Here is a 23864-nt window from a genome sequence, read left to right on the forward strand (position 1 = left end):
TGTGAGCCCTGGTCCTTTCAACTGGGGTATCTGTTAAAAAGGCTGCAGACCATCACCTAGGGGAGCTTTTGGGGAGCGGTGCACTGGAAGCTTTCAAACAGGGCAGGAGAAGGCCGAGGAGGTGTGGCTGGCAGGGATGATGCCTCCCAGAGTGCACAATGCCGGGAACCATGGGCTGACATCTTCACTCTGGCTGGCTGCTCTGTCAGAGCAACACCAACAAAGGGCAGAACAGGTGGGAGCTGGGGCAGGCTGGGGAGCCTGTTCGGTGCCCTGCCAGCTGTCCTCAGCTCCGAGGGCATGCTGCTCATCCACTAACCTGGCTGCAGCCTGAGCCCATTCTCAGATTTCAGCTTCCCCCGCAGTACCAACTCAACAACTCTGATCCTTTAAGACAGTCAGTGGTTGTTGAGTCCAGCGTTTTGTTTTTTGTTTTTTAAAGATTTATTTATTTATTACGTACACAGAAGAGGGTGCCAGATTTCATTACAGATGTTTGTAAGCCACCATGTGGGTGCTGGGATTTGAACTCAGGACCTCTGGGAGAGCAGTTGGTGCTCTTAACCTCTGAGCCATCTCTCCAGCCCGAGTCCAGCATTTTAAAACCGAAGTTTCCCAGCCCCGTTCCTTCTCACCCTCGATTCCCGTTCCCTAGACCCAACTGTTTTCAACTGTCTGCTGGTTCTGTCTTTTTCTTCCGGCATCTGTAGCTGTTTCATAAGTATTAGACTTTGGCTGCTTGTGGAAGTTGTTTTAGTTTTAGATACTCTTTTCTGGGGGGAGGTGGTTTCAAGACAGGGTTTCTCTGTGTAGCGCTGGCTAGCTTGGAACTCACAGAGCTCCACCTGTCTCTGCCTCCCGAGTGCTGGGGTTAAAGGCGTGCGCCACCACACCTGGTGATACTGCTCATTTTTTTTGTTACTTTTATCTGCATTTACTTTATGCTGAATGTATTCCCGTGTCGTAAGTTTTTGTTTCTTCAGTTTCTTCTGGGATATCTTTTTCTTCTGTGCAACCTCCTCTTCCGGCTTTGGAACAATTTATTCCCTTTCAGTGAGAATCATCTCCACGAGGCAGGGGAAGCGCATGGACCGGTTAATCGGGCGCGTCTCAGGTGCTTCATTCACAGGATGTGCTCAATGACTAGAGAAGCTACATCTAACCCTCCAGTTCAGCATCACTTGCTGCCTTTTTAAACAGGTGCAGCAAAAATTCAGCACTCTTTTTTGGCCTCCGACCCTGTGTCCAGCCCCACTTTTGGCCTGGATGCACCTACCGACTCCACCATCATACCGCCGGAATGGCACACATTGCTTCTTTAAAGTGACATCTTTCAGATACTTGGTGGCTTTTCAGATTTGCATACTCTTGATGGCCTGGGCAGTTTCAGTGAACCTGAAGACTTGAACATCTTGATTTGCATGATTTTTTTTTTTTTTTTTTTTTTTTAGGATTTTCTGAGTCAAGAGAGTAGGGAACCATCTTCACAGGTCACCTCAGGTGAAGAGGCCTAACTTAACATTAGTGCAGCCATGACAGGCTGAAGACTAACAATGCTGGGACTAGGCCTCACCATTACAATAACCAGGAAATGCCATAAACTGCATCTTGCGGGAGGCCAATCAGAATTGAGACAAACAGGTACTAGATGCTCCAGAACATTAAGGATAGCTTACATCACTTGTATACAGGTTACCAATTTCCTTGCAGCAACGCCAGTACCAAGCCCTGTTTGACAAGGCTTTTGTTACTTTAATCCTGCCCAATTAGGAGTTCAACCCCCATCTGAATCAATCCCCATCCTTTACTCCTTAAAAACCCTGCCTGGGGCTGGAGAGATAGCTCAGAGGTTAAGAGCACCCACTGCTCTTTCAGAGGTTTTGAGTTCAATTCCCAGCAATCACATGGTGGCTCACAATCATCTATAATGAGATCTGGCGCCCTCTTCTGGTGTACAGGCATATATGCAGACAGAACACTGTATACATAATAAATAAATCTTTAAAATAAAATAAAATAAAAACCCTACCTCAACTGAGCTTGATGCTCTCCCTGATCCAACTGCTATGTCGGAACAGACGGGAAGCCCAAGCTCAAGCTTGCAATAAAGGCTCTTTGCTTTTGCATACAAACTCAGACTCCTCGTGGTCTCTGGGGGGCTTATGACGCAGGCACAACACAGGCTGCTAACAGGAAGAGGAAGCACAAGGGTTACGGGGCACTATTGCTCACTTTTAAACTTTGATTTATTCTTCTTTTGTTGAGAAAGGGTCTCTTACGTAGCCCAGGCTGGTTTTGACTTTCTCTACCTGCCTCTACTTCCCAAGTGCTGTGATTATAGGTGTGGATCACCATGCTCAGCTATTATTCATTCTTTATATATTTATATTATTTTTTGAGGCAGGGTCTCATATAGCATAGGCTGTCCTGAAACTTGCCATGTAGCAGAGGCTGGCCCTGAGCTCCTCATCCTCCTGCCTCTACCTGAGTGCTGGAATTACAGACATTTGCTAGATATTACCCATGGAGTGTGTCAGAGACCACGTAACATTTAGCTTTTTTTCTATTCATGGCCACCTTTTCCTGTCCTGATTTTGTGGTGGTGACAGGTCTCCAAACTGATTCAGAAGTGGCTAGTGAGCTGGGCAGCAGTGGTACATGCTTTTAATCCCAGCACTCAAGAGGCAAAGCCAGGCGGATCTCTGTGAGTTTGAGGCTAGCCTGGTCTATAGATTGAGATCCAGGACAGGCACCAAAGTTACACAGAGAAACCCTGTCTCGGAAAAACAAAACAAACAAACAAAAAAAACCAGAAGTGGCTGGTGATTACAGTCTCTCCCCTGAACACTTGGTTTTCCTGGGGAGTCATGACTTGGTGCTTTCCCTTTCCTTAGTCATCTGTGCATCTCTCATCAATTCATTCCGGTAAAAAGCAGTCTCGAGATTTATTTCCCACTGGGCTCAGTGGCTCACATCTATAACCCCATCACTCAGGAATCTGAGGCAGGATTATTGTGAGGGCCAACCTGGGCTACAGAGCAAGACTTTTGTCCCCCCAAAACAAAACACTACCCCAAAATCTAAAAAGAAGAACAGGAGGTGGGGGAGGGGGAAAGATACATGTAGTTTTGAAAGAGTCACAACGTTTTACAGAGTACAAATAACATGGTTTATTTACCAAGTGACTGACTTGAAAACAACCTTGAGAGTTCAGGGGAGGGGAGTAAGCCGTTATAAAAGGGGATCCAATGCTTTGTTCTGGCCTCTGCAGGCACCAGATACACGTGGGACTCATAGATATGTTCAGGCAAACATACACATGAAATTTTAAAAAAAATCTTAAAATAAAGATGATGAAGGAGCATCCGAACATATTTATGAATAAGCATGCTGGGCCAGGTGTGGTGACACTCCCCTGTAATCCCAGTACTTGGAAATAGAGGAAGAAATATCAAAAGTTTCAGGAAAGCCTTGGCTATATAAACCTGACTCAAAAACAAAAACAAAAATATAAATATTCTTTACCTGTTGGAGATGCTTACAAGAATGTGTGTGAAATGATCTACTCAGGATCTAATTACTGTGGTACTAGAGAGTGAATCTAGAGCCTTGCACATGCTAGGTAAATGCTCCACAGCTGAACTATCATATCTTCAGCAACACTCCTCCCCCCATTTAAAGATAGGGTTTCATGGAGCTTTGGCTGGCTTCAACCTTACGACATAGCAAAGTCTGGCTTTGAACTTCCAGCCCTCCTGCTTCTGCTTCCCAAGTGTTGGGTTACAAGTGCTGGTTCCCCCACCTCCCAGCCAGCTGGCCCCCTGCCCTTTTTGTATCTTTACTTACTTTTGAGACAGTGTCTCACTAAATTGCCCAGGCTGGCTTTGAACTTGCAATCCCACCTTACCTGCCCTTCCGATGGGATTTACTTTTAAAACAAAAGCCCTGACTCCCTAAAAAAAAAAAAAGTAGGCTTGAGAGATACACACGAGGTTGGCAAAATATTGATAATTATCAAAACACAATAGATATATGGAAATTCATTAGTCCTTCTGCTCTTGTGTGTTTCAGATTACATTAAAGATGAAAAGGATTCAAAAGAAGCAGGAGAAAAAGGAGGGGGGCGAGGCAGGGTAGGTATGGCTGGTTCAGTCATCATTTGGCTTGAGCAGGTTGAAGACACGATTGGCTGGGGATGTGGTGGGGGTGACTGAGCATGTGTAGTATGTGTGAGGTCTTAGGTTCAGTTCACAGCATGCGTGTGTGTACAGAGGTGGACACACACACATGCATGGCATGAAACCCTGAAACACTTTATTAAGGATAACTCATAGTTTTTGTCAATTTGACACAAACCTAGATATAACTGGAAAGAGGCCATGTCAGTCGAGAAACTGCCTCCATCATGCTGGCCTGTGGGATTTCCCAATCGCTAATTGGTGTGCGAGGGCCCAGCCCACTGCTGTCCCTGGGCAGGTGGGCCTGGGTTGTATAAGAAAGCAAGACACGGGGAGCAAGCTAGTAAGCAGCATTTCTCCATGGTCTCTGCTTCAGTTCCTGCCTTAGCTTTCCCCTATGATGTACCCTGTAAACCCCATAATCCCTTCCTTCCTTGTATTAGCCAGGGCTCTCTTGAGGAACATTCATTTTATATATAGAATGAACATTTATATAACACGTACATAAAGGGCTGTGTTATATATGTAAAACATATACATATAACATACATTATGCTATATACAACAGAAAGTCCAAAAATCCAGTAGTTGTTCAGTCCAGGAGGCTGGATGTTTCAGCTGGTCTTCAGTATATGCCAGAATCCTCATGAAGTGGGCTCTAATGCCAGTAAAGAAAGGGACTTGCCAGCCAGTGTGAGCATGTCTTTATATAGGCTGCCACCAGAAGGTGTGACCCAAGATTAAAGGTGGATCTTCCCTCCTCAAAAGATCTGGATTGAAGGTGTGTCTTCTCACTTCAAAGATCCAGATTAGAAGTGGGTCTTCCCAACTGAAATGATTTTTTTTTTTCTTTTCGAGACAGGATTTCTCTGTGTAACAGAGAAAACTCGCTTATAGACCAGCCTGTCCTTGAATTCAGAGATCAGCCTGCCTCCCGAGTGCTGGGATTAAAGGCGTGTGTCACTGCCGCCCAGCCTGAAATTATTTAATGAGGAAAAAAAAAACCTCTTACAGATGTACCCAACTGCTTGGGTTTTTGTTTTTCAAGACAGGGTTTCTCTGTGTAGCTTTGGAGCCTGTCCTGGAACTCACTCTGTGGACCAGGCTGGCCTTGAACTCAAAGTAACCCACCTGCCTCTGCCTCCCAAGTGCTGAGATTAAAGGCGTGCGCCACCACTGCCCGCTGCCTACAGCCTAATTTTATGGAGGCATTTTCTCAATGAGGTTCCCTCCTCTCAGAGGATTATAGCTTGTGCCAAGTTTACATAAAACTAGCCAGCACACCAGGGTTGAGAACTAATCCACACAAATCTACTCAATTTACTTAAGACAGCGCCTCATGTAGCCCAGGCTGGCTTTGAACACAGTATGTAGCTAAGGATGGCCTTGAACTTCTGATCATCCTTCCTCCTTGAATGCTAAGATTACAGGGGTGCACCATCATGCCTGATTTAGGTGGTCCTAGGATTGAACCCAGGGCCCTCCTGTATTAGACAAGCACTTTACAAACCAAGCTACATCTATAGTCCTAAATTACCCAAGTGTGTCATTGTCAACCCCATGTGCTGTAACCTGGTTTCGGGACTGTCCCTGCTGCACGGAGCCATTGTTCTTCTTGAATGGGATAAAGCCACATGCATTCTAGATAAGTCCACAGGGTGTACCTGCAGCTCCTGTCACATCCAGCTTTAGAACACTTACTTTATCACTCTGTAGTTTGGATTTGGAGTTTCTCCAAAGGTCCATGGTTGGTCCCCAGTTTGTGCCACTACTGTGAGGTGATGTAACTTTTAAGATGAAGGACTTCGCGGGAGAAAGCTAGGTTAGCGGGGCATGCCCTTCAAAACGTCAAGACCCCCCCCCCCCCTGCACTCTGTGCTTCCTGGCAGCTGTTCTCTGAGCAGCTCTTCCTCAGCCCTCCCTCCCTCCCCACGGGTCCGGAAGCCAGAGACAACCAACCAGAGTGAATCCTCTGAAAAATAACCCTTTTCTCCTTTAAGTTGATTTCCTGAGGCATTTTATCATCTAACAGATTACACTGTGTTATTTCCCATGCTCCTTTCCCCATCTCTGACAACCAGCACCCCACCTTTATCTATATGGGCTGGCTAATTCTGGATGGAGGTTGCATTAAAATATGGGAAGGGCTGCGAGTTGAGTGTGGTGGCACACATCTTTAATCTTAGCACTCAGGAGGCAGAGGCAGGTGGATCTCTGAATTCAAGGCCAGGTATATTACACAGTGAATTCCAAGCCCACCAAGGCTACACAATAAGGCCCCCAAACAAGACAAACAAAAAACCAAGACCAAAACCAAAAAAAGAAAAAAAAAATTGGCAGGGCCAGGCACACAGCTCAGTGGTGGAGCACTTGATTAGTGTACATGCGGTCCTGGGTTCTATCCTCAGCACACACAAAAAGGGAGAGGGCATTGACTGAGACCGGATTCTGTTTCAGAGATCAGCTGTGCTGGAGTGACAGTACTTTGTTCCTTTTTTTGCTTAGTATTCTACAAAGAGACCATACTTTATTCAGTTGATAGACAGCTGTGTGAAGTATTCTATTCTATGAACAGACCATACTTTATTCAGTTGACAGACAGCTGTGTGACCGCCCACATTGTGACTAACTGCTGCTGCTGCAACCATGTGTAAGTCTGCAGACATGTCATTTGCCTTTCCTAACTCTCACGGATATGCAGTCACCTGTCTGCCTTTCTGCAAAAGCGTTTAGCCGTTAGAGGACTACAGACTTTCCGCGTGGCTGCACTAGCTCATCCTCTTTGGCTAAAGGAGACAGAAGCCCAGGAAGAGGAAGTGTCTTCTGCAGAGGCAGGCACGAGGGTACAGGAACCAACTACGAACATCAACTCCACGAACATCAACTCCACGCTGCTCTTTCCACTCACCCAGCATTCACCACCGCAGTTTCTCGCCTCACTCCCGCCCCAGCAGCAGCTCCCGTCTGTCAATCCCTTGCCACCACTGTCAGGATCAAGTTTGCTTCTGAGATGGCTCACAAGGACCCCCTTTTGACCCTCAGATTCACAGAGGTTCAATGACCTCAGAAATACCTTTCTTGGGGTTGCAAGATGGCTCAGTGGTTAAGGTCACTGGCTGTTCTTGTGGAGGACCTGGGTTTGATCCCCAACACCCACATGGGGGCTCACAACTGGATACAACTCCAGTTCCAGGGGATCCATCTCCCTCTTCTGGCTTCTGCAGGCACCACACACATGTGGTACACACATGTAGATACAGGCCAAACACTCATACAGATAAAAGAAAATAAGCAGGTTTCTTTCACATGAGGTCTGTGTGTGTGTGTGTGTTGGGGATAATGTACACTAAGTGACATACTACCACTGTAGACCTTCTTTATGAGTTCTTTGAGGGCAAAGCTCACATCTCTTTCACCTTGAGCCCTCCAGCCCTGTTCTAAGACAGGCACTTCTGCTGGCAGGAAGCTCCTAGGACCCACAGAGCAACACTTCCACAGGCAAAGAGAAAACAGGGCTGTTTAATTCGTCAAGAGTCGCTTGTTCTTGGCTACAGTGCTTAACATGCAATCACATCCACCTGTTGGTACAGAAACGGCACCCTGTCACTTCCCTGGACAGAGGACTCCTGGGCACCTTCATCTACCTATCCACCAGAAGCTGCCCTCTTGCCCTGACAGTGGTAAGTTCTCTCCTGCCCAGAGGAACTGGGAAATGAGGTCACTCGTTCAACTGAGTAACCACTTACAGTGCAGCACCATTGACCGGCCAATGGAGTTGGTATTGTCTCAAGTTCCACTCAAGAACTTGCATTATGTAACCCGTCTCTGATGAGCCCAAAGGCACTTGAGAGTCTGGCTGTGCCTCAGGGTCACCTGTTTTCCCTGGACTAAAGATGGAGGGACATGGAGAGGTTGCTGAGTCGGCCCCGGCCCTGCAAACCCACTCCGGAAAGAGTTTATTTCAGTAAGGTTGGGACACCCAGCTCTCTGCGTCATTCTGTAGGCTCACAGGAACAGTGCAGGGAGCTCTATGCCGCTCAGCCATAGCCTCTAAGTTTTGGTAGAGAGAAAATGTAAATTACTTGTGTAAAGAAAGTTAAAAAATACGAACAAGAAATTAAAGGTAAAATGCAGGGTGTTTGGATCCTAAGAAAACAGGAGTTTACTGTGGCTGAAGTCAGGCTGACTGAACATAGTAACTGGCTATTATAACTGACAATTCTCCTTACAAACATGGAGTTTTTACTACGTTTTGAGATATTCTCAGTAGCTTGGGATATTCCCCTTTCTCTGACATCCTTACTAGAGTCACCTGAAGAAAGCTTACAACCTTTGAAGACAGCAGTCATCTGGAACTCCTATTCCTCTAGTTTCCAACATAAAGGGGAACCCAGCTCAGACAAGAACGAGCCTCGCTATGCACCCGCCAGCCCCTGCACCCTCCTTTTTATTCTCAGAGGCTCCAGCTCCACAGAAGTTACAAGGTTAAGCGCTACTGCAGGTCCTTGACACAGCGGCCCCTGCTCGTGGTTAGAAGATGGATGTCTGCAGTTCCTTCTTGAACATGCCTTCAAAGTGGAGGTCTCTGGCCATGAGTTCTTCTTCTACGTCCTCGAGTGCCCACTGGTGATCTGTCAGTTCCAAAGCTTCCCACTCTGTCTGCACAGGAAGAGAAGACAGGGCTGGGAGGGGAGCTTGCCACTGAGCTGACAGCTGGGGACAGCACCGCTCTTACCACAGCTGAGCAAGGCCAGCTCTGTGCATAAGCTCACTGGATCCTGTGAGGCAGGAACCCAGGTGCCTCCCAGCTGTATGAACTTCCATGAAGCAATTTTTTTCTTTTTAGACAGGGTTTCTCTGTGTAGTCCTGGCTGTCCTGGAACTCACTCTGTAGACTGGGTTGGCCTCACACTCACAGATCCTCCTGCCTCTGCCTCCCAAGTGCCTTGATTCATAAAGCAATCTTTAAAAGCTCGATGAGGCCAGGCTTGGTGGAACATGCCTGCAATCCCAACACTTGGGAAGCAGAGGCAGGAGACTGTCTCAAAAAGCCAAAAACCATGGGGAGAAGACTCATCAGTTAAGACATACATACAGACATATACGAAATACCCATATACATAAAATTAAAAAAAAAAATCCAAACTAAAACAAGATACTGCCTGATCCAAGGTTACAAAGATATATGCCCCATGTTTTAATTTTTTTTTTACATCCATGTCTATGTTTAGGATCTTGTCGTTTTATTCTGTTCTTTGAGGTAAGGTCTCATGTAGTACAGGCTGGCTTTAAACTCAGTTCTCAAGCCTCAGCCTCTTAAGGGCATGCACCACCACACTTGGCCCATCCATTTTCATTTCAAATATTTATTTCTTTGAAACAAGGTCTCACTATGTAGCTCTGGCTGGTTTGGAACCTGCTTGTACACCAGGCTGGCCTTAAGTGACAGAGGTCTGCATGCTTCTGCCTCCCGCCCGAGTGCTGGGACTGAAGGTGTGGGCTGCCAGGCCTGGATGAGTTCTAAGAGTTCTTTCTATATCCCTTTGAACTAGAATGAAGAAGCCCCTCTTATTTTACTTTGTTTGTTTGTTTGTTTTTCAAGACAGGGTTTCTCTGTGTAGCCCTGGCTGTCCTGGAACTCACTCTGTAGACCAGGCTGGTCTCGAACTCAGAGATCGGCTTGCCTCTGTTGAGATTAAAGGTGTATGCCACCACACTAGGCTTATTTTTACTTTTTGTCAAGAAAAAAAAAAATCAAGTAGGATTTTGCTGTATAAAAATTATACAGAGGGGGCAGGAGGAATGGCTCTGTGGTTAAGAGCACTGACTGACTGCTCTTGCAGAGGACCTGGGTTCAGTTCCCTGAACCCACATGGCGGCTCACAACTGCCTATAATGCAAATAAGTGCTAGGGTATGCAATGCTTCTTTTGACCTCTACAGGCTCCTGCATGCATGTGGTGCACAGACATACACCAATTCAGGCACATAAACATGCACATAAAATAAAATTTCAAAACTAGAACAAGAGTATACAGTAATAAAAGTAATGTGAAGATGGTTTCTCTTCTCAACTGTCATAAGGTGGATAACATATATGGCGTGGATACACTGGACAAAGTGATTTATGTCCTGCATAGGATGGGGCAGGACAACACATTTCATCATACTCCTCATTTTGGACTGCACTTGAATGTGGGCAACAAACCAGAGAATGTGCAACTGTGGCTAAGGGCGGACTGGTGTAAGACTGTGATATCCCTGCAGTTCTGAAGTGAGTGGCGCATACCTTGAAAGCTTTGTTGGTATCTGCAGGCATGGCCATGGCTGCTCCTGTCATCTGCTCCTGCATCATTCGTGACTGGTCAGCAGCTGCAGCACAGACAAGCCCAGTGAGTCCCAAGGCTCCCCACCACCCAGCACCCTTGGGTAAGAATGAGCATGCCAAAGCTCGTAGCTGCTTGGTGGTGGGTTTGAAAACCGGACAGCTAACTGCCCGTCACACCTGGTATGGGACTCTGGGAAAGTCCAGGAAAATGGACAAACTAAAAGGTGCTCTAAACTTTATTTTAAATGTCAACATGACAACAGACACCAATTACTGAGCAATGCTATATGTCCAGGTACTTCACTGCTTTATCCTTTGTCTGCTCTTAACCCCACAGGGCAACTATTAAGACTATACTTTATAGAAAAGCAGACACTGGTTAGAGTATCTGAGTCCTCACCACTGACCAAGAGCCACGTTTAGCACTGGAGAGGAATCTGCTCAATAAGTGAACTGATCCAGCCAGGCCTTTCCTTAGACTTCAGGTTCACAGGCTTAACGGAGTGCTGGGTCCTTACACAAGGTGTCAGACTCTGAGCAACCAAGTACTGCTTGGCAATTGCTGGGAGAAATGCCCATGTTCATGAGCTTTGGAACTAGTAAGACTATGCTCAGAAACTCACAGAAGGAAGCACTGTGTGGGGCAATGCTAACCAAGAAGAGCGAGAACCATGTGACTGCTGCGCCGTGACAGGAAGCAGCTGCTCACTAACCCACTCTGCTTCTTACCATTATCCTGGCCCAGGATTAGAGAGTAAATGCTCCGGAGCCCAAACACGTTGAGGAAGTACCAGGATGCAGAACTCACCCTAGCAAAGCAAGGGGGAGAGTGGGACGGTTACTAGGGAGATGAACAGAGCTCATACCTGCAGCACCCATAGCTGCTCATCCTAAAGAAATGATACACTAACAGGTAAGGCTGTCTTCTGTCACAGCACAGCAGGTGACACAGAGGCCACCCACCTGAACCACATCCTCTAAGGAAGTCAAACGGTGATGCGTTTGTGTGTTCCCCACTTAGCAGAGAGGACCAGGGGTGACTTTGGGAAAGCATTTGCAATGCTGAGGGTGTTGGCTACTGGGGAAGCAGTCCAAGTCTGGAACTTAATCATTTAGCTCTTGTCTCAGGTTTCTCACCCAACCTGGGACCCATAAATGTGCTTGCATAACAGAAACCAAAGGGTGAATGAAAACGCTATCCACACGGGGAAACTGACACGTCATCGGACACGTTCTGGCTATTGCAGTAGACCGTAGGTAAGTACACGATCTGCCCCGCAATGCAGATGATCTGTCTGCAACAGTAATTTAGTGCATGTGCTACTGAAGCTCCACTGTACATGTTGCCTCGCTCCCTTCTGTTCATCCAAGTATGTGGAATGCATACCTGTCCCAACACTGAGAAAAGATAGCTAAGCTTTTCTCCACCCATGACATTTCGGCTTAGCCTAAATGAGCCTGGCAGGGAAAAGTTTAATGGAGTCACACAGCTCAAGTGCGGATTTCTTCTCCCACGTAGCAGGGCAAGGCCAAGGCTCCTCTATCTGCTCTGCCCTGGGCTCACACACCAGAGGTGGATCTGCTCAAACCAGAGAAGTCAAAATTGCTAGCAGACCCTCCACCTTTTCTTGACTGCGTTTGTTTCAGGCCAGTCCTTGAGAAGTCACAGACAGAACAGTCTGGAAGGACCACACGAGTCTGTGTTACTGTACTGCAAGTACTAGACCTGTGTTCCCAAAAGGGTTTAGATTCTGGCTACTCGTTCTGCTATAAATCTATGGAGTGGACACAGGTGCTGAGTACTAGTTATGGAGAGGGTGTGTGTGGTCCTACAGTCATTTTTCACAGACCTCACAGGGTTGCTATGAGGATAATGTAACATATGGAAAACACCTAGCATGGTGACTGGAACTAAGGAAAATGATACACAAACATTTCTATAATTTGGATCTGGAATGTTCTTTTAAAAAGCCCATGTGTGGGCCGGGTGGTGGTGGCGCACGCCTTTAATCCCAGCACTCGGGAGGCAGAGCCAGGCGGATCTCTGTGAGTTCGAGGCCAGCCTGGGCTACCAAGTGAGTTCCAAGAAAGGCGCAAAGCTACACAGAGAAACCCTGTCTCGAAAAACCAAAAAAAAAAAAAAAAAAAAAAAAAAAGCCCATGTGTTAGCCGGATATGGTGGTACATGCCTTTAATCCCAGCACTAGGAAGTCATAGCAGAGGCAATCGGACTGCTGAGTTTGAGTAGCCCGGTCCACATAGTGAGTTCCAAGACAGTCAGGACTATGTAGAGAGACCCTGTCTCACAAAGCAAAACAAGCATACACATAAACAAGCTCATGGATTAAAGGTTTGGGCTCCAGTCTGTGGTACTAATGGAAGGTGGAGAGCCTTTAGGAGATGGAGACCTAGTAGGTAATTTTAGGTCACTGGGGGCTTGTTCTTGGGAGGAGACTGTGGGGTCTGGACTCATCTCCTCTTCTGTGTTCTCGTCACAAAGTGAGCGCCTAAGCTTCACTACTTGCCACCGCCATCTCTAGCCTACCACAGATCCAAAGTAATGAGGCTAGAAGGGCATGAACAAGCCTCCAAAACAGTGAGCCAAAACACGCCTCTCCTCTGTACAAGCTGGACCTCTCAGTATTTGTTATGGTAACAGAAAGGAATATAAACCTCAGGGCACTGCTAAAAAGCTTTGCTTGGCCGGACTACCTTTCCATTTTTTTGGGGGGGAGGGAGTCAATACCTTCACTCCTGGGTTCCTAAGATCTAAGAAGAAAGGCTGACAAACAGTCTCTTTTGGCAAGATGCCTGCAAAACTGTTTTAGTCCTGCATTGGCATTTTTGTTATTTTGTCTTTTTTTTTTTTTTTTCTTCCCCCTGAGCTGAGGACTGAATGCAGGGCCTTGCACTTACTAGGCAAGTATTCAATCACTGAGCTAAATCCCCAACCTCATGCATTGGCATTTTAAAATAGAGCTTTCATTAAAAATAATAATAATAATAATAATAATAATAATAAAAAATAGAGAAAGCAAAACCTCTCACACTGAAACAACCTCATTCTAGTGAAAGGACAACTGGGACTCTGTGGGGTCTTGGCTGTGGTCTACTACCAGCAGGCTTACCAGGATGCATCCAGGGTGAGCAGCTCTATTCCTTGCTGGAGCATAGGCTTGAAGCGAAGAGTCAATGGAAACGGGACCTTAGCTGCAGGCAAAAAGAAAAATACCACATTTTTGCTTCAAGAAAGTTCCTAGGCACCCAAGCCAGCCAAAGTGTGAACACACACATTCCTTCCCCGAGGAGGTGGGAACTCTGTGCCATTCAGCTTCTGGAAGAAGGAAACAGGTGGCAGCCTCTGAGGCAGAACAGCCAAAATGTCACTCTGCTCTCATTCTCCTGAGGGATTCCAGTTTCTAGACTGTGTGGGAAGCAGGTGCTCAGGATGAACCATGACCCAACATTTGGGACAAGTGTGCACTGAAGCCCGGGTGAAAAATATACACAACTAAAGCCAGTCTCTTTTAGTTACACAGTATCCACACTGGGAACTTTGGATTAGCTTGAACTAAAGATTTTGTTCAAAGAATGTTGTTTTTACAAGAAAACGCACTGCTCATACTGTGACATTAGGTTCTCAGTGGCGCTGGGGAAGGGACACATATGGAGGAAGCAGGAGGTCTCCTAGACCTGAAACTTACTTGTGACAAAGCCTGAAAACGTCATGTTGATCCATCCGCCGATAAGAATCATCGGGAGGACGTTTGTTACATTCCCTTTCATCATGTCTGTGAGCATGGTGGGATCTGAGACAGAGGCAGAAGAGAACACCAGGTCCTTTTGTTGGTAGAGACTTCCCAAATTTAAGCCAGACAGGTTTGTTGTTGTTGTTGTTGTTGTTTTAAATAGGGTCTCATTACATAGACCAGCCTGGCCTTGAACTCGCAGAGGTCTGACTATCTCTGCTTTCTGAGTGCTGGGATGAAAGGCCCGTGCCGCCACACTGCGACAGCCACAGGTTTACTGTAGAAGTTCAAATGATCTAAGAACATAGATGTAGACAGCTGTTCTCCACCCACTCTCTCTAGATCCGTAGAGCTTTCTGCTGCATACTCTGCTACCTTTCAGTCTGCCTTCCAAAATTCAATACTTTCACGAAGAAAGCCAAAGATGTGGCTCAGGGGCAGAACACTGTCCACCATGCCGGAGGATGTGGAGCAGTCTTCAACATAAAAAAATTTTTTCTTTTGATGAAATTTCTACATTGTCATGGTACCAGCATCTCAATATGTATGAATGTGTGGGTGCTTTGCCTGCATAAATATCTGTGCATCCATGGCCCCTCAAAGAGGCCAGAAGAAGGCATCAGATTCCTTGGAACTGGAGTTCTAGACAGGTGTGAGCTGCCATGTGGGAGCTGGGAACTGAACCTGGGTCCTCTGCTGAGTCATCTCTCCAGCCCCATCTCTCCAATATCAACCTCTTCTGTCAGGAAATGCTGCTGCTACCTTATAATAGGTAATAGACCAATCTGCGTATTTATGTGTTTCTGAGTAGTAGTAATTCTTGGGTAAAATGGTTTATACATTTCAAATTAAACGGTATTAGGGCTGGGGTGTAGTTTAGTGCTGGGATGATAATGTAGCATGCCCAAGGCCCTGGGCTCCATATCCAGAGATGGGGCAGACTGCGGATGGTGGTGGTGGGGAGAAAGGGGTGTGTGAGACTGTCCATCAACAAGACCCCATCATTGGGTATTCTTATCAATGGAACAGGACCTAGCTTGTTATGACATTGACAATCATGGCTTTGGACACTCTTATTTTTGTCAGTTTAACAAACTGAAAAGATATCTTGCTAGGTTATTATCTTTTCGTATGTATGCTGGCCATCTAATGCTCTTAAGTGTTAACACTACTATCTTCTGTATGGGTCAAAAGAACTGGTTATCTCACCTAGAATGAGACTAAAAAGAGGGGAATGTCAACACGGAACAGCAAACTGCTTTGGTTCACTTTACATGTTGTAGTTATCACAAAATAGGGATGGTAGGAGTCAGAAGTCAGGTCAGGAACTGTAAGTTGGTATGGGCGATCAAGAACAACTGCTCTTGGGAAGGAAGGAGCTCATCATTCAGGCAGAAGATGTAGGGTACCATCTGTCAGCAACAGATCTAGACGCTGGTAGGAACTGGTCCCGAGGAAGCACCTAACAGAGACCAGAAACAACGGCCCTGACCTCCCCCAACATCAGCTGAGACCTTTCTAAAATCCACCTCCATACTAGGATTCATGGATATATTGGGAAAAAGAGGGCTCCACTTTCAAAGACCCGTATATTAGGGGCTGGGGATGCAGCTCAGTGGGAGAGTACTCACCTAGCATGTCAGAAGCCTTGGCTTCCATCCTAGACACTGCGAGAACCTCAAAAGAGCAACACTCTCCCATACCCCACGGATAACTAGATGGTTCTGAAGTCCTTTCCATCACTATCCCCTGTGACTTAATGTTTAAATAAAACCACCTAAAACATACCTGTCATAGGAGAAGGTGGCACAACCTTCCTTTTAGTTTTTTTGAAAAATCCATCCTCTGGGTTGTTGAAGTAATATTTTCGTGTCAGGAAAGACTAGTAGAAAAAAGAAAATCTTTTTAAACGAGAATCGTGACACAGTTAATTGTCAACTTGTCCCCCAGGGGACTGACTGAAGACCCTTGGAATACACTGCTACACTCTGAGCTGGCAGCCTCCTTGGCAGCCAATCTGATAGTTTGGCTGAGTCACATTTAAAAACAATTTCCTAAGAAGGGTGAGGGCACAGTGACAGACAGCAAACACCACCAGACTGTAGCTTAATAATTGGGTCGTCACCTCCAGTTTTCTCCAGAGTCTTCTTGGGAAACATTTAGGTTTCTACTGCCCTCAGAGGTGAATGGTGGAGCTTTTTAATAAAAGATAAGCAAGTACCTGCTTGGGAATGTATTTTCCATTTTCCCTGAGGACTCTGCTTCGAATTAGGACTTGGCTGAAAAACACAAGACAAAGGGATGTTAAAATGTGAAACGCTAGAAGAGAATGAGAGAGTAAAGTAGAAGACCCGTCGAAACATAAGAGAGGACCTGTTTGGCAAGAGCTGGGTGTGGAAACTTTCCAAAACTCCTAAAAATCAATGTAACATATTCAACTTGCCACTCAGCTTTTCACAAAAGGAGTCTTCCAGAGTGACTGTGTTTTGAACAAAGAAAGGTTTCTGAGGAAGGCAATCTGGGACGTTGCACTTGGCCTTTCTGGATTCAACAAGAGCCACAAAGGAATGTTCCTTGCAAGAAAAGAATAGATGGATTTGGAGGCAGGAGGCGGGAGAAAGGTGAGGGCAAAGGAACTTCTTCATCCACCCGGAGAAATGAGGACAGGCCTTGGTTCAAGAAGGCTGTTACCTGAAATTCCACTGAGGACTCAGAACAACTTCCTTCAAACTCTTCAACAGTTACTGAATACATTATTGGTGATTTTTAGAGCAAATAATATTCAACAGAAGTAAAAATACCACCTTTTCCCCTAAATTTTCAAAAGTTGGTTGGGGCAGGGGGCTTAAGTCAATGGAAATTCTTGAAAATTGAGAAAACTAAATGTGTAGGCAGAAATGCATACAAGAAAACCACGCTCAGCTTTCTGGTTCCTGCTCAGCACAAGCCACATGCTTCAAGCAGTCAGAGCCAGCGGGGTCGGCTTGCCACCTTCCACATGCCCAGCTGCTCCGTGTGCTGGGAATGCTCTGCTGCCAGCTTCATCTGCTGCCAGTTTTGCTGTATCATGCCTCAGCTCCTTCCTTGAGCTCATCTTCCACAAAAACCTTCCCAAAGTGGCACCTGGTAGAACTCCACCTGCCTTCCCTCCTCTTGGCCTTATGATAGTCCACACTTGTCTGTCTTACACACAGGCCTACAGAAGACATGTGTGAACTGTTCTGTCCTCTTGGAGCTGGCTACAGATGCTCCAAGTATGGACTATGTGCTAATGCTATTCTGTGCAAAGCTAAGTTCAGTCAGAGAGTAAGAACTGAGACTTGGGGCTGGTTAAGAACTCTGGCTGGTCTTCTGGAGGGCCTGAGCTGAAGTCCGCAAACTGACAGGGCAGCTCCCAACTATCTCTAACTACAGTTCCACAGAATCCAATGCTCTTTTATGGACTCCTTGGACAGTGCGCGCACATGGTACATAGACACACATGTAGGCAAAACACCTATACACATAAACTAATCATAAAAATGTAAAAAAAAAAAAAAAGAATTTGGAGACTTTTATAATCTCTTGTCCTAATTCAGACCCTGACTCTTTTTTTTTCTTTTTTTCCTGAGACAGGGTTTCTCTGTGTAGTTTTGGAGCCTGTCCTGGATCTCGATCTGTAGACCAGGCTGGCCTTGAACTCAGAGATTCACCTGGCTCTGCCTCCTGAATGCTGGGATTAAAGGCGTGCGCTACCACCGCCGGCCCTGACTCTAATTTTTATACAGTCTTAATAGTAAGACTTAAAAGTAAGTGCACCACCTGGCCGGCCTCAAATTCACAGAAATTTGCCTGCTCTGCCTCCCATATACTGGGAGCAAAAGTGTGTGCCACCACCCCTGGCCTTCTGTGACTTATAAACTGTGATCTTGGGCAAGTCATGTCAATTTTCTAAACTGCCACTTACATTTTATACAAGCACAGATTCAGACTTTTACTGCACACATATTTCTTAAATTTGTAAGTGCCAGATACCAGCCAGCCGGGTCTACAGAGTAAGTTCCAGGATAGCCAGGGCTGTTTCACAGAGAAACCCTGCTGTCTCGAAAAACAAACAAAACCCCCCCAAACAAGTCAATACTCTGACTCTGAGGACAGGCCATACACAAGAAGAAATGAGCAAGAAGAGGGGGGCTAGAGAGATGGCTCAGTGCTTCAGAGCACTGTAGCAGTAACACTTTTTTTTTTAGTTTTTTGAGACAGAGTTTCTCTGTGTAGTTTTGGTACCTGTCCTGGATCTCGCTCTGTAGACCAGGCTGGCTTCGAACTCACAGAGATCTGCCTGGCTCTGCCTCCTGAGTGCTGTGATTAAAGGCGTGCACCACCACTGCCTGGCCCCCTTTGTCTACTTTAACACTTGGACTGAAACTCTATGAGAGCAGGTTTGACACTGTCCCGTTGTTTATTTCCACAGGGAGTGGGGTACAGCCCTGTCCACCTGTAACAGCTTCTTCACTGTGTGGTAAGTCAGAGCTTTCCCAGACACTCTGATGGCAGAACCCCAGCTAAGCTCTTGTACTGAAACTACTGAGGGACTCTGCAGAGTTGAGGCTGAGGATGGTGATCAAGGCAAGCGCAGAGTTGAGGCTGAGGATGGTGATCAAGGCAAGCGTGACTGAGCCTGGATATTCTCAATGCTCAAGTTCTAAAGCTGAGATCCATTGCTATATTCCCCATAGTGTAAAAATTCTTCAAAACACTAGTTTTACATTTTCATTTCCATAAATATCTAAAAATAGGTTCTTGTACTGGGTAGCATTGGTAATTTGAAATTAAAAGACATTTTCTTAGAATATACACACATATACACACACCAACCACTGTGTAGTACTGGCCTTTTTTTTTTTTTTTTTTTTTTTTGATAGTGTTTCATATAGCCTAGGCTGGCCTTAAAGTTTCAATTATCTTGCCTCATCCTCTCAAGGGCTGGAATGATAGGTGTATACCACTGTACCTGGCTATTTTGAGGGAAAGGGTTGATCTGAGACAATGTCTTACTCTATAGCCTAGGCTAGCCCCAAACACATGGTGATTCTCCTACCTCAGCTTTCCCCCTCTAAGATTCTAGGTGTGAAACTCCCTGTCTGGCATATGTAGACCTTTTTTGGTTGTCACAATAATAGTGTGGAGGAGAAATGGCACATAACTGTCATTTCTCATTGACTCAGAGATGTTATGATATCATCAATGCTGGGGACAGTTATGTAACAGAGAACTGTCCTATGTCCTACACTACTTCTGGATTCCTCATCAAACTGCTGTTCTAGTTTATCTAAGGCACAAAACCAATTCCAGTGTGGAAGAAGCTCAGGCTTTTTATTTACTAAGTTTATAGACAGGCAATCACCAAACAGGGAAAAATCAAACTTGGTTCTGTATAGACTTCTATGCCAAGTAGCATACCATTCACAGACAATCCTGCCTCTGTGACATACATCTGCTTTAGCCTACAACTGACCTGCCCCAGTTGTGATTTTACAGTTAGATAAGCATGTGCATATGACATCTGGTAGGACAGTTGTGCACAAATAAGCACTTATGAAATGCAAATCATCTTACTATTCTTTCCTTTATTTCAACTGATTATTAGGAGAGCATTATGTTACTTTAAAAAAGTTCTTGATTAATCCCAGCACTTGGGAGGCAGAGGCAGGCGGATTTCTGTGAGTTCAGGGCCAGTCTGGTCTATAGAGTAAGTTCCAGGACAGCCAGGGCTACACAGAGAAACCCTATCTCGAAGAAACAACAACAACAACAACAACAACAACAACAACAAAGTTCTCATATATACATTGAGCCAAGTGTGAATTTTATCCGGAAAACAGAAAAAGAGCTGTGGGTCTGATGTCATTCAGAACCATTGCTGTAAAATCGTAAGGTGAAGCAGGGTAGAAAAATTATGATCAATCTGGATTAGTGTACATATACAATACTCTAACCCTAATAACTGCTGTGAAATTTCTCTGGTTTTCCTTTTCTTTAATTATAAAAGGAGGTTTAGGATAACATGTTGTATTATGAGGATAAAACGAGAATTAATTTATAGGCATCAGAAAATGCTGAATGAAGGTGGAGAGATGGCTCAGTGGTTAATGCATTTGCTATTCTTTTTTTTAATTAATTTTTAAATTTTATGTGCATTGGTGTTTGGCCTGCATGTCTGTCTGTCTGTCTGAGGGTGTCAGATCCCCTGGAACTGGAGTTATAGACAGTTGTGAGCTGCCAGGTAGGTGCTGGGAATTGAACCCAGGTCCTCTGGAACAGCAGTCAGTCCTCTTAATCCCTGCACCATCTCTCCAGTCCTCACTTTGTGTTCTTTTTTTTTTTTTCCTTGAGACAGGATTTCTCTGTGCAGTTTTGGTGCCTGTCCTGGATCTTGCTCTGTAGACCAGACTGGCCTTGAACTCACAGAGATCCACCTGGCTCTGCTTCCTGAATGCTGGGATTAAAGGTGTTCGCCGCCCCGGCTCACTTCCTGTTCTTGCAGAGGTTTCTGGTTCAGTTCCTAGCTCCCACATGGGAGCTCACAACTATGTGGAACTTCAGCTCCATTGGATCCATCACCCTCTTCTGGCCTCCCACAGGCACAACACACATAAGCAAACAGTAACAGAACAAAACAAAAATAGTTTTTTTTTTTTCCTTTTTCTGTTTTTTTTTTTGAGAAAGAATCTCTCTATTATGTAGCTCCGGTTGCCTGGAACTCAATATGTAGATCAGGCTGTCCTGTAACTCCCAAAGATCTACCTGCCTCTGCCTCCTGAACGATGGGATTAAAGGCATGTGCCACCATGCCTGGCAAAAAGTACATATTTTAAAAAAATAAATAAAATTTAAATGGCTGAGCTCTCTCCATTTCCCATCTTTTATAGTTTTCATGTTGGTACTAGCCTAACTTCCTAAGATTAGCTTCAGAGGGCTGTCTCTAGATAGCTCTGAAACTAATGCCACACAAAAATAATCACAGCGGCCACTGTTGGGGAATGGAAACAGCCTAGGCTTGGGAAGCACAATATTTGTCTTAAAGTCCTGACTGTCATCATACAGCTCTATTATAGAACTTCTTTCAAGTTTCAATGTTCTCATGTAGTCCAGGCTGACCATCTAACCACAGGTAGTCTGAGCTTCTGCTCTTCCTGCTCCAGCTGAGTCCTGGAGTTATAGGCTCACACTACTACAACTGGCTCCTACCAGGGTGGGGAATCCAAGCCTGGGCTTCATGTCCGTCATGCAATTGCTCTAACAACTGAATTACATTACCATCTCACTGCTTAAGTGTTTTTTTATTTAAGGTGAATCAGCTAGCCTCGAACTCACAGAGATCCGCCTGCCTCTGCCTCCTGAGTGCTGGGATTAAAGGCGTGTGCCACCACCGCACTGCTGAAAGTAACCTTTAAATACAATAAAATAGTTTTTGTTTTTCACTGTTCTCTGCAGAAACGTCTGAACCTGACACTCTTTGTTACAGTAAGTGATTCCTAAGTGATCTGGACATGTTAAGGAAATAAGCAATGCTTTCTTCAGATAGTCTCTGAAAAAAAGTGACTGAAAACTGTTATTTATTTTAATGTGGAGTGGCATGTATCTGTACTGCCTGAAGTTATGTGTCAAAGTTCTGTCTCCATAGAAAAACACTGTAAGAAAGCATGCGAGGAAAGAGGCTGCCTCCACTTTAGGAGGTGAAACGATCATTACAACTCCTTATATCTCTCTGTGGCAGTCTTACAGCTTTCAAGGCACTTTATTTCTTAGCATCTAAGCAGACCATTACAGTTGTATGGTAGAATGTAGATTAGGAAATCCACTTGACTTGATGTTAGCAGGAGTAAAGGCAATAATGTGTCTGGTTTTCGGTAGGCACTCTTAACAAAGGAATGGAGCAGGATAGTTCAGATAACCTCAGTGACGGTTGGCCGTTAGCCTAACAATATTAACAACGTTTACTTGAACACTTAGTACGTTCCAGGCCCTGTGCTAAAGGCTTTTCAGATATCATCTAATTTAATCCACATGCCTGTTCTACCTGTTACATAGGTACTGCTATTAGTTAGCCCCATTTTACAGACAAGCGAAACACAGATAACCGCCAAGGTCAGCCTACCAGTAAGGCGCGCGAGGTAAACTCCAGTAAAGTGATAAAATCCTTGTATTTTCTTGACCAAGGTCACCTGGGAGTGAGGTCGGCAGGATAGGGGGAGGGTACTGACCTGTCAGACACTTGTTCTTGGGTGAGCTTCTTGTCGCTCTGCAGCAGGATTGATACGTAGTGGCGGATCATGCCCACGAAGAAAGTGATGATAACGATGGGCAGGACCACCCAGAGGCGGATGTTGGAGTCGAGCAGAAGCTCGGGCCCCGCCATCTTCGCTGAAGAGTTGGCTGGAGTTGGGCTCCTCTCGGATTTCGGCTCGGGGCCTTCACCCGCCCCTCAGACTGTCTGGTACGGTATCTGGGACAAGCTCGCTTTCTCGACGGACTGTTCCCAGCTGCGCCGCCGGGCCGCCAACTTCCGGCGCGGAGGAGTGACGTCACGCAGCGGCGCGGCTTCGATGGCGTCAGGACGGCGATCCGTCAAGCGGGAAAGTCGAAAGCTAAGGGAGGCTACTGGCGGGAGGTGAGTGGCGTCGCGCCCCTGCGGGCTACTGTTCAAGTCCAGGCCTTGCGCTGCCTGACCCTCGGGCCCCGCGGCTCAGCCTCGGCCTCTTCATCCGCTCTGATGCAGGATAGCCCCTCAGGTACCTTGCGTGGGTACCATGACCAAGTGAGCAAGGCTTTTACCCCAAATTCTTTGCAAGGCTTGGTGTTTGCGGGAGCAGCTTCAAGGCCTTTTAGGCTTTCCTGGAAGCTGGTCGGTGCCTTTTCGAAGTCAGACGGCCCTGACTTGGCTAGTGTTTCCACCTGAACAATGGCTGTCAGGGGTTACATGTAGTGGGTAATACAAAATAAGAAATTTTAACTTCTTTTAGGTGTTAACATTTTTTCAGTAAGATTTATTTAATGTGTATGTATGTTTTGTCCTCGTGTGTTTATGTGCACCACATGCATACAGGAACCCGAGGGGGCGCAGGATCTCCTGGAAATGGAGTTAGAGGCAGTTATGAGCAACTTAAACGGGTGGGCACTGAACCTGGGTTCTCTGAAAGAGCAGCAAGCAGCCCTGGGACGTTAACTCTTAATAGAAATCATAATTAAATCATAATATCGTCATAATTAAGAATTAAGGTCTGATGGTAGAAGCACAATGCTAATTGGGCGTGGTGGCCCATGCCTATAATCACAGCTTTCCGGAGCTGGAGGCAGGAGGACCAGTTGGTAATTGCCATTGGATATATATGAGTTCCAGACCATACAGGGCTGCTACACAGGACCCTAACAATTGAAAATGATTAAAACAAAGAGCACAGATTCTGGGTTACATGAGGACCTGTCTAAGAATTGAAAATAAATTAATGAATAAAACAAGGAGTGCAGATTCTGGAGCCAGACTACCAGAATTAGAATCCCAGCACTTCCCCTGACTAGGAGAGTAATAATGGTACCTGTCTGAAGTCAGCATGTGAGGAATAATTGG

The 23864-nt window shown here is 45.7% G+C and overlaps 1 protein-coding gene across 1 annotated transcript; it reads right to left on the reverse strand.

The window, feature by feature from the left end:
• Positions 1–7678: 7678 nt before the first annotated feature.
• Positions 7679–22806, reverse strand: Emc3 (ER membrane protein complex subunit 3). Its single transcript, XM_052720436.1, has 8 exons — positions 22501–22806; positions 16476–16533; positions 16043–16136; positions 14210–14314; positions 13634–13715; positions 11235–11314; positions 10467–10549; positions 7679–8837 (listed from the first exon to the last, which is right to left on the reverse strand). The coding sequence occupies exons 1-8, from the start codon at positions 22653–22655 to the stop codon at positions 8709–8711; spliced, it is 786 nt and encodes a 261-aa protein (XP_052576396.1). The 5' UTR covers positions 22656–22806; the 3' UTR covers positions 7679–8708.
• Positions 22807–23864: the final 1058 nt, after the last annotated feature.

Source organism: Peromyscus californicus, unplaced genomic scaffold (assembly GCF_007827085.1).
Source record: "Peromyscus californicus insignis strain IS unplaced genomic scaffold, ASM782708v3 Scaffold_6__1_contigs__length_162567912, whole genome shotgun sequence".
NCBI classification, from domain to species: Eukaryota; Metazoa; Chordata; class Mammalia; order Rodentia; family Cricetidae; genus Peromyscus; species Peromyscus californicus.

Bases quoted from the DNA above. Each gene is read 5' to 3' on its own strand.
- Emc3 (XM_052720436.1), bottom strand. From the start codon at position 22,655: ATGGCGGGGCCCGAGCTTCTGCTCGACTCCAACATCCGCCTCTGGGTG. The intron at 16,534-22,500 runs GTCAGTACCCTC...TGTGTTTTTCAG, and splicing joins CAAGAACAAGTGTCTGACAG to CCAAGTCCTAATTCGAAGCA. The intron at 16,137-16,475 runs GTACTTGCTTAT...TTTTTCTACTAG, and splicing joins GAAAATACATTCCCAAGCAG to TCTTTCCTGACACGAAAATA.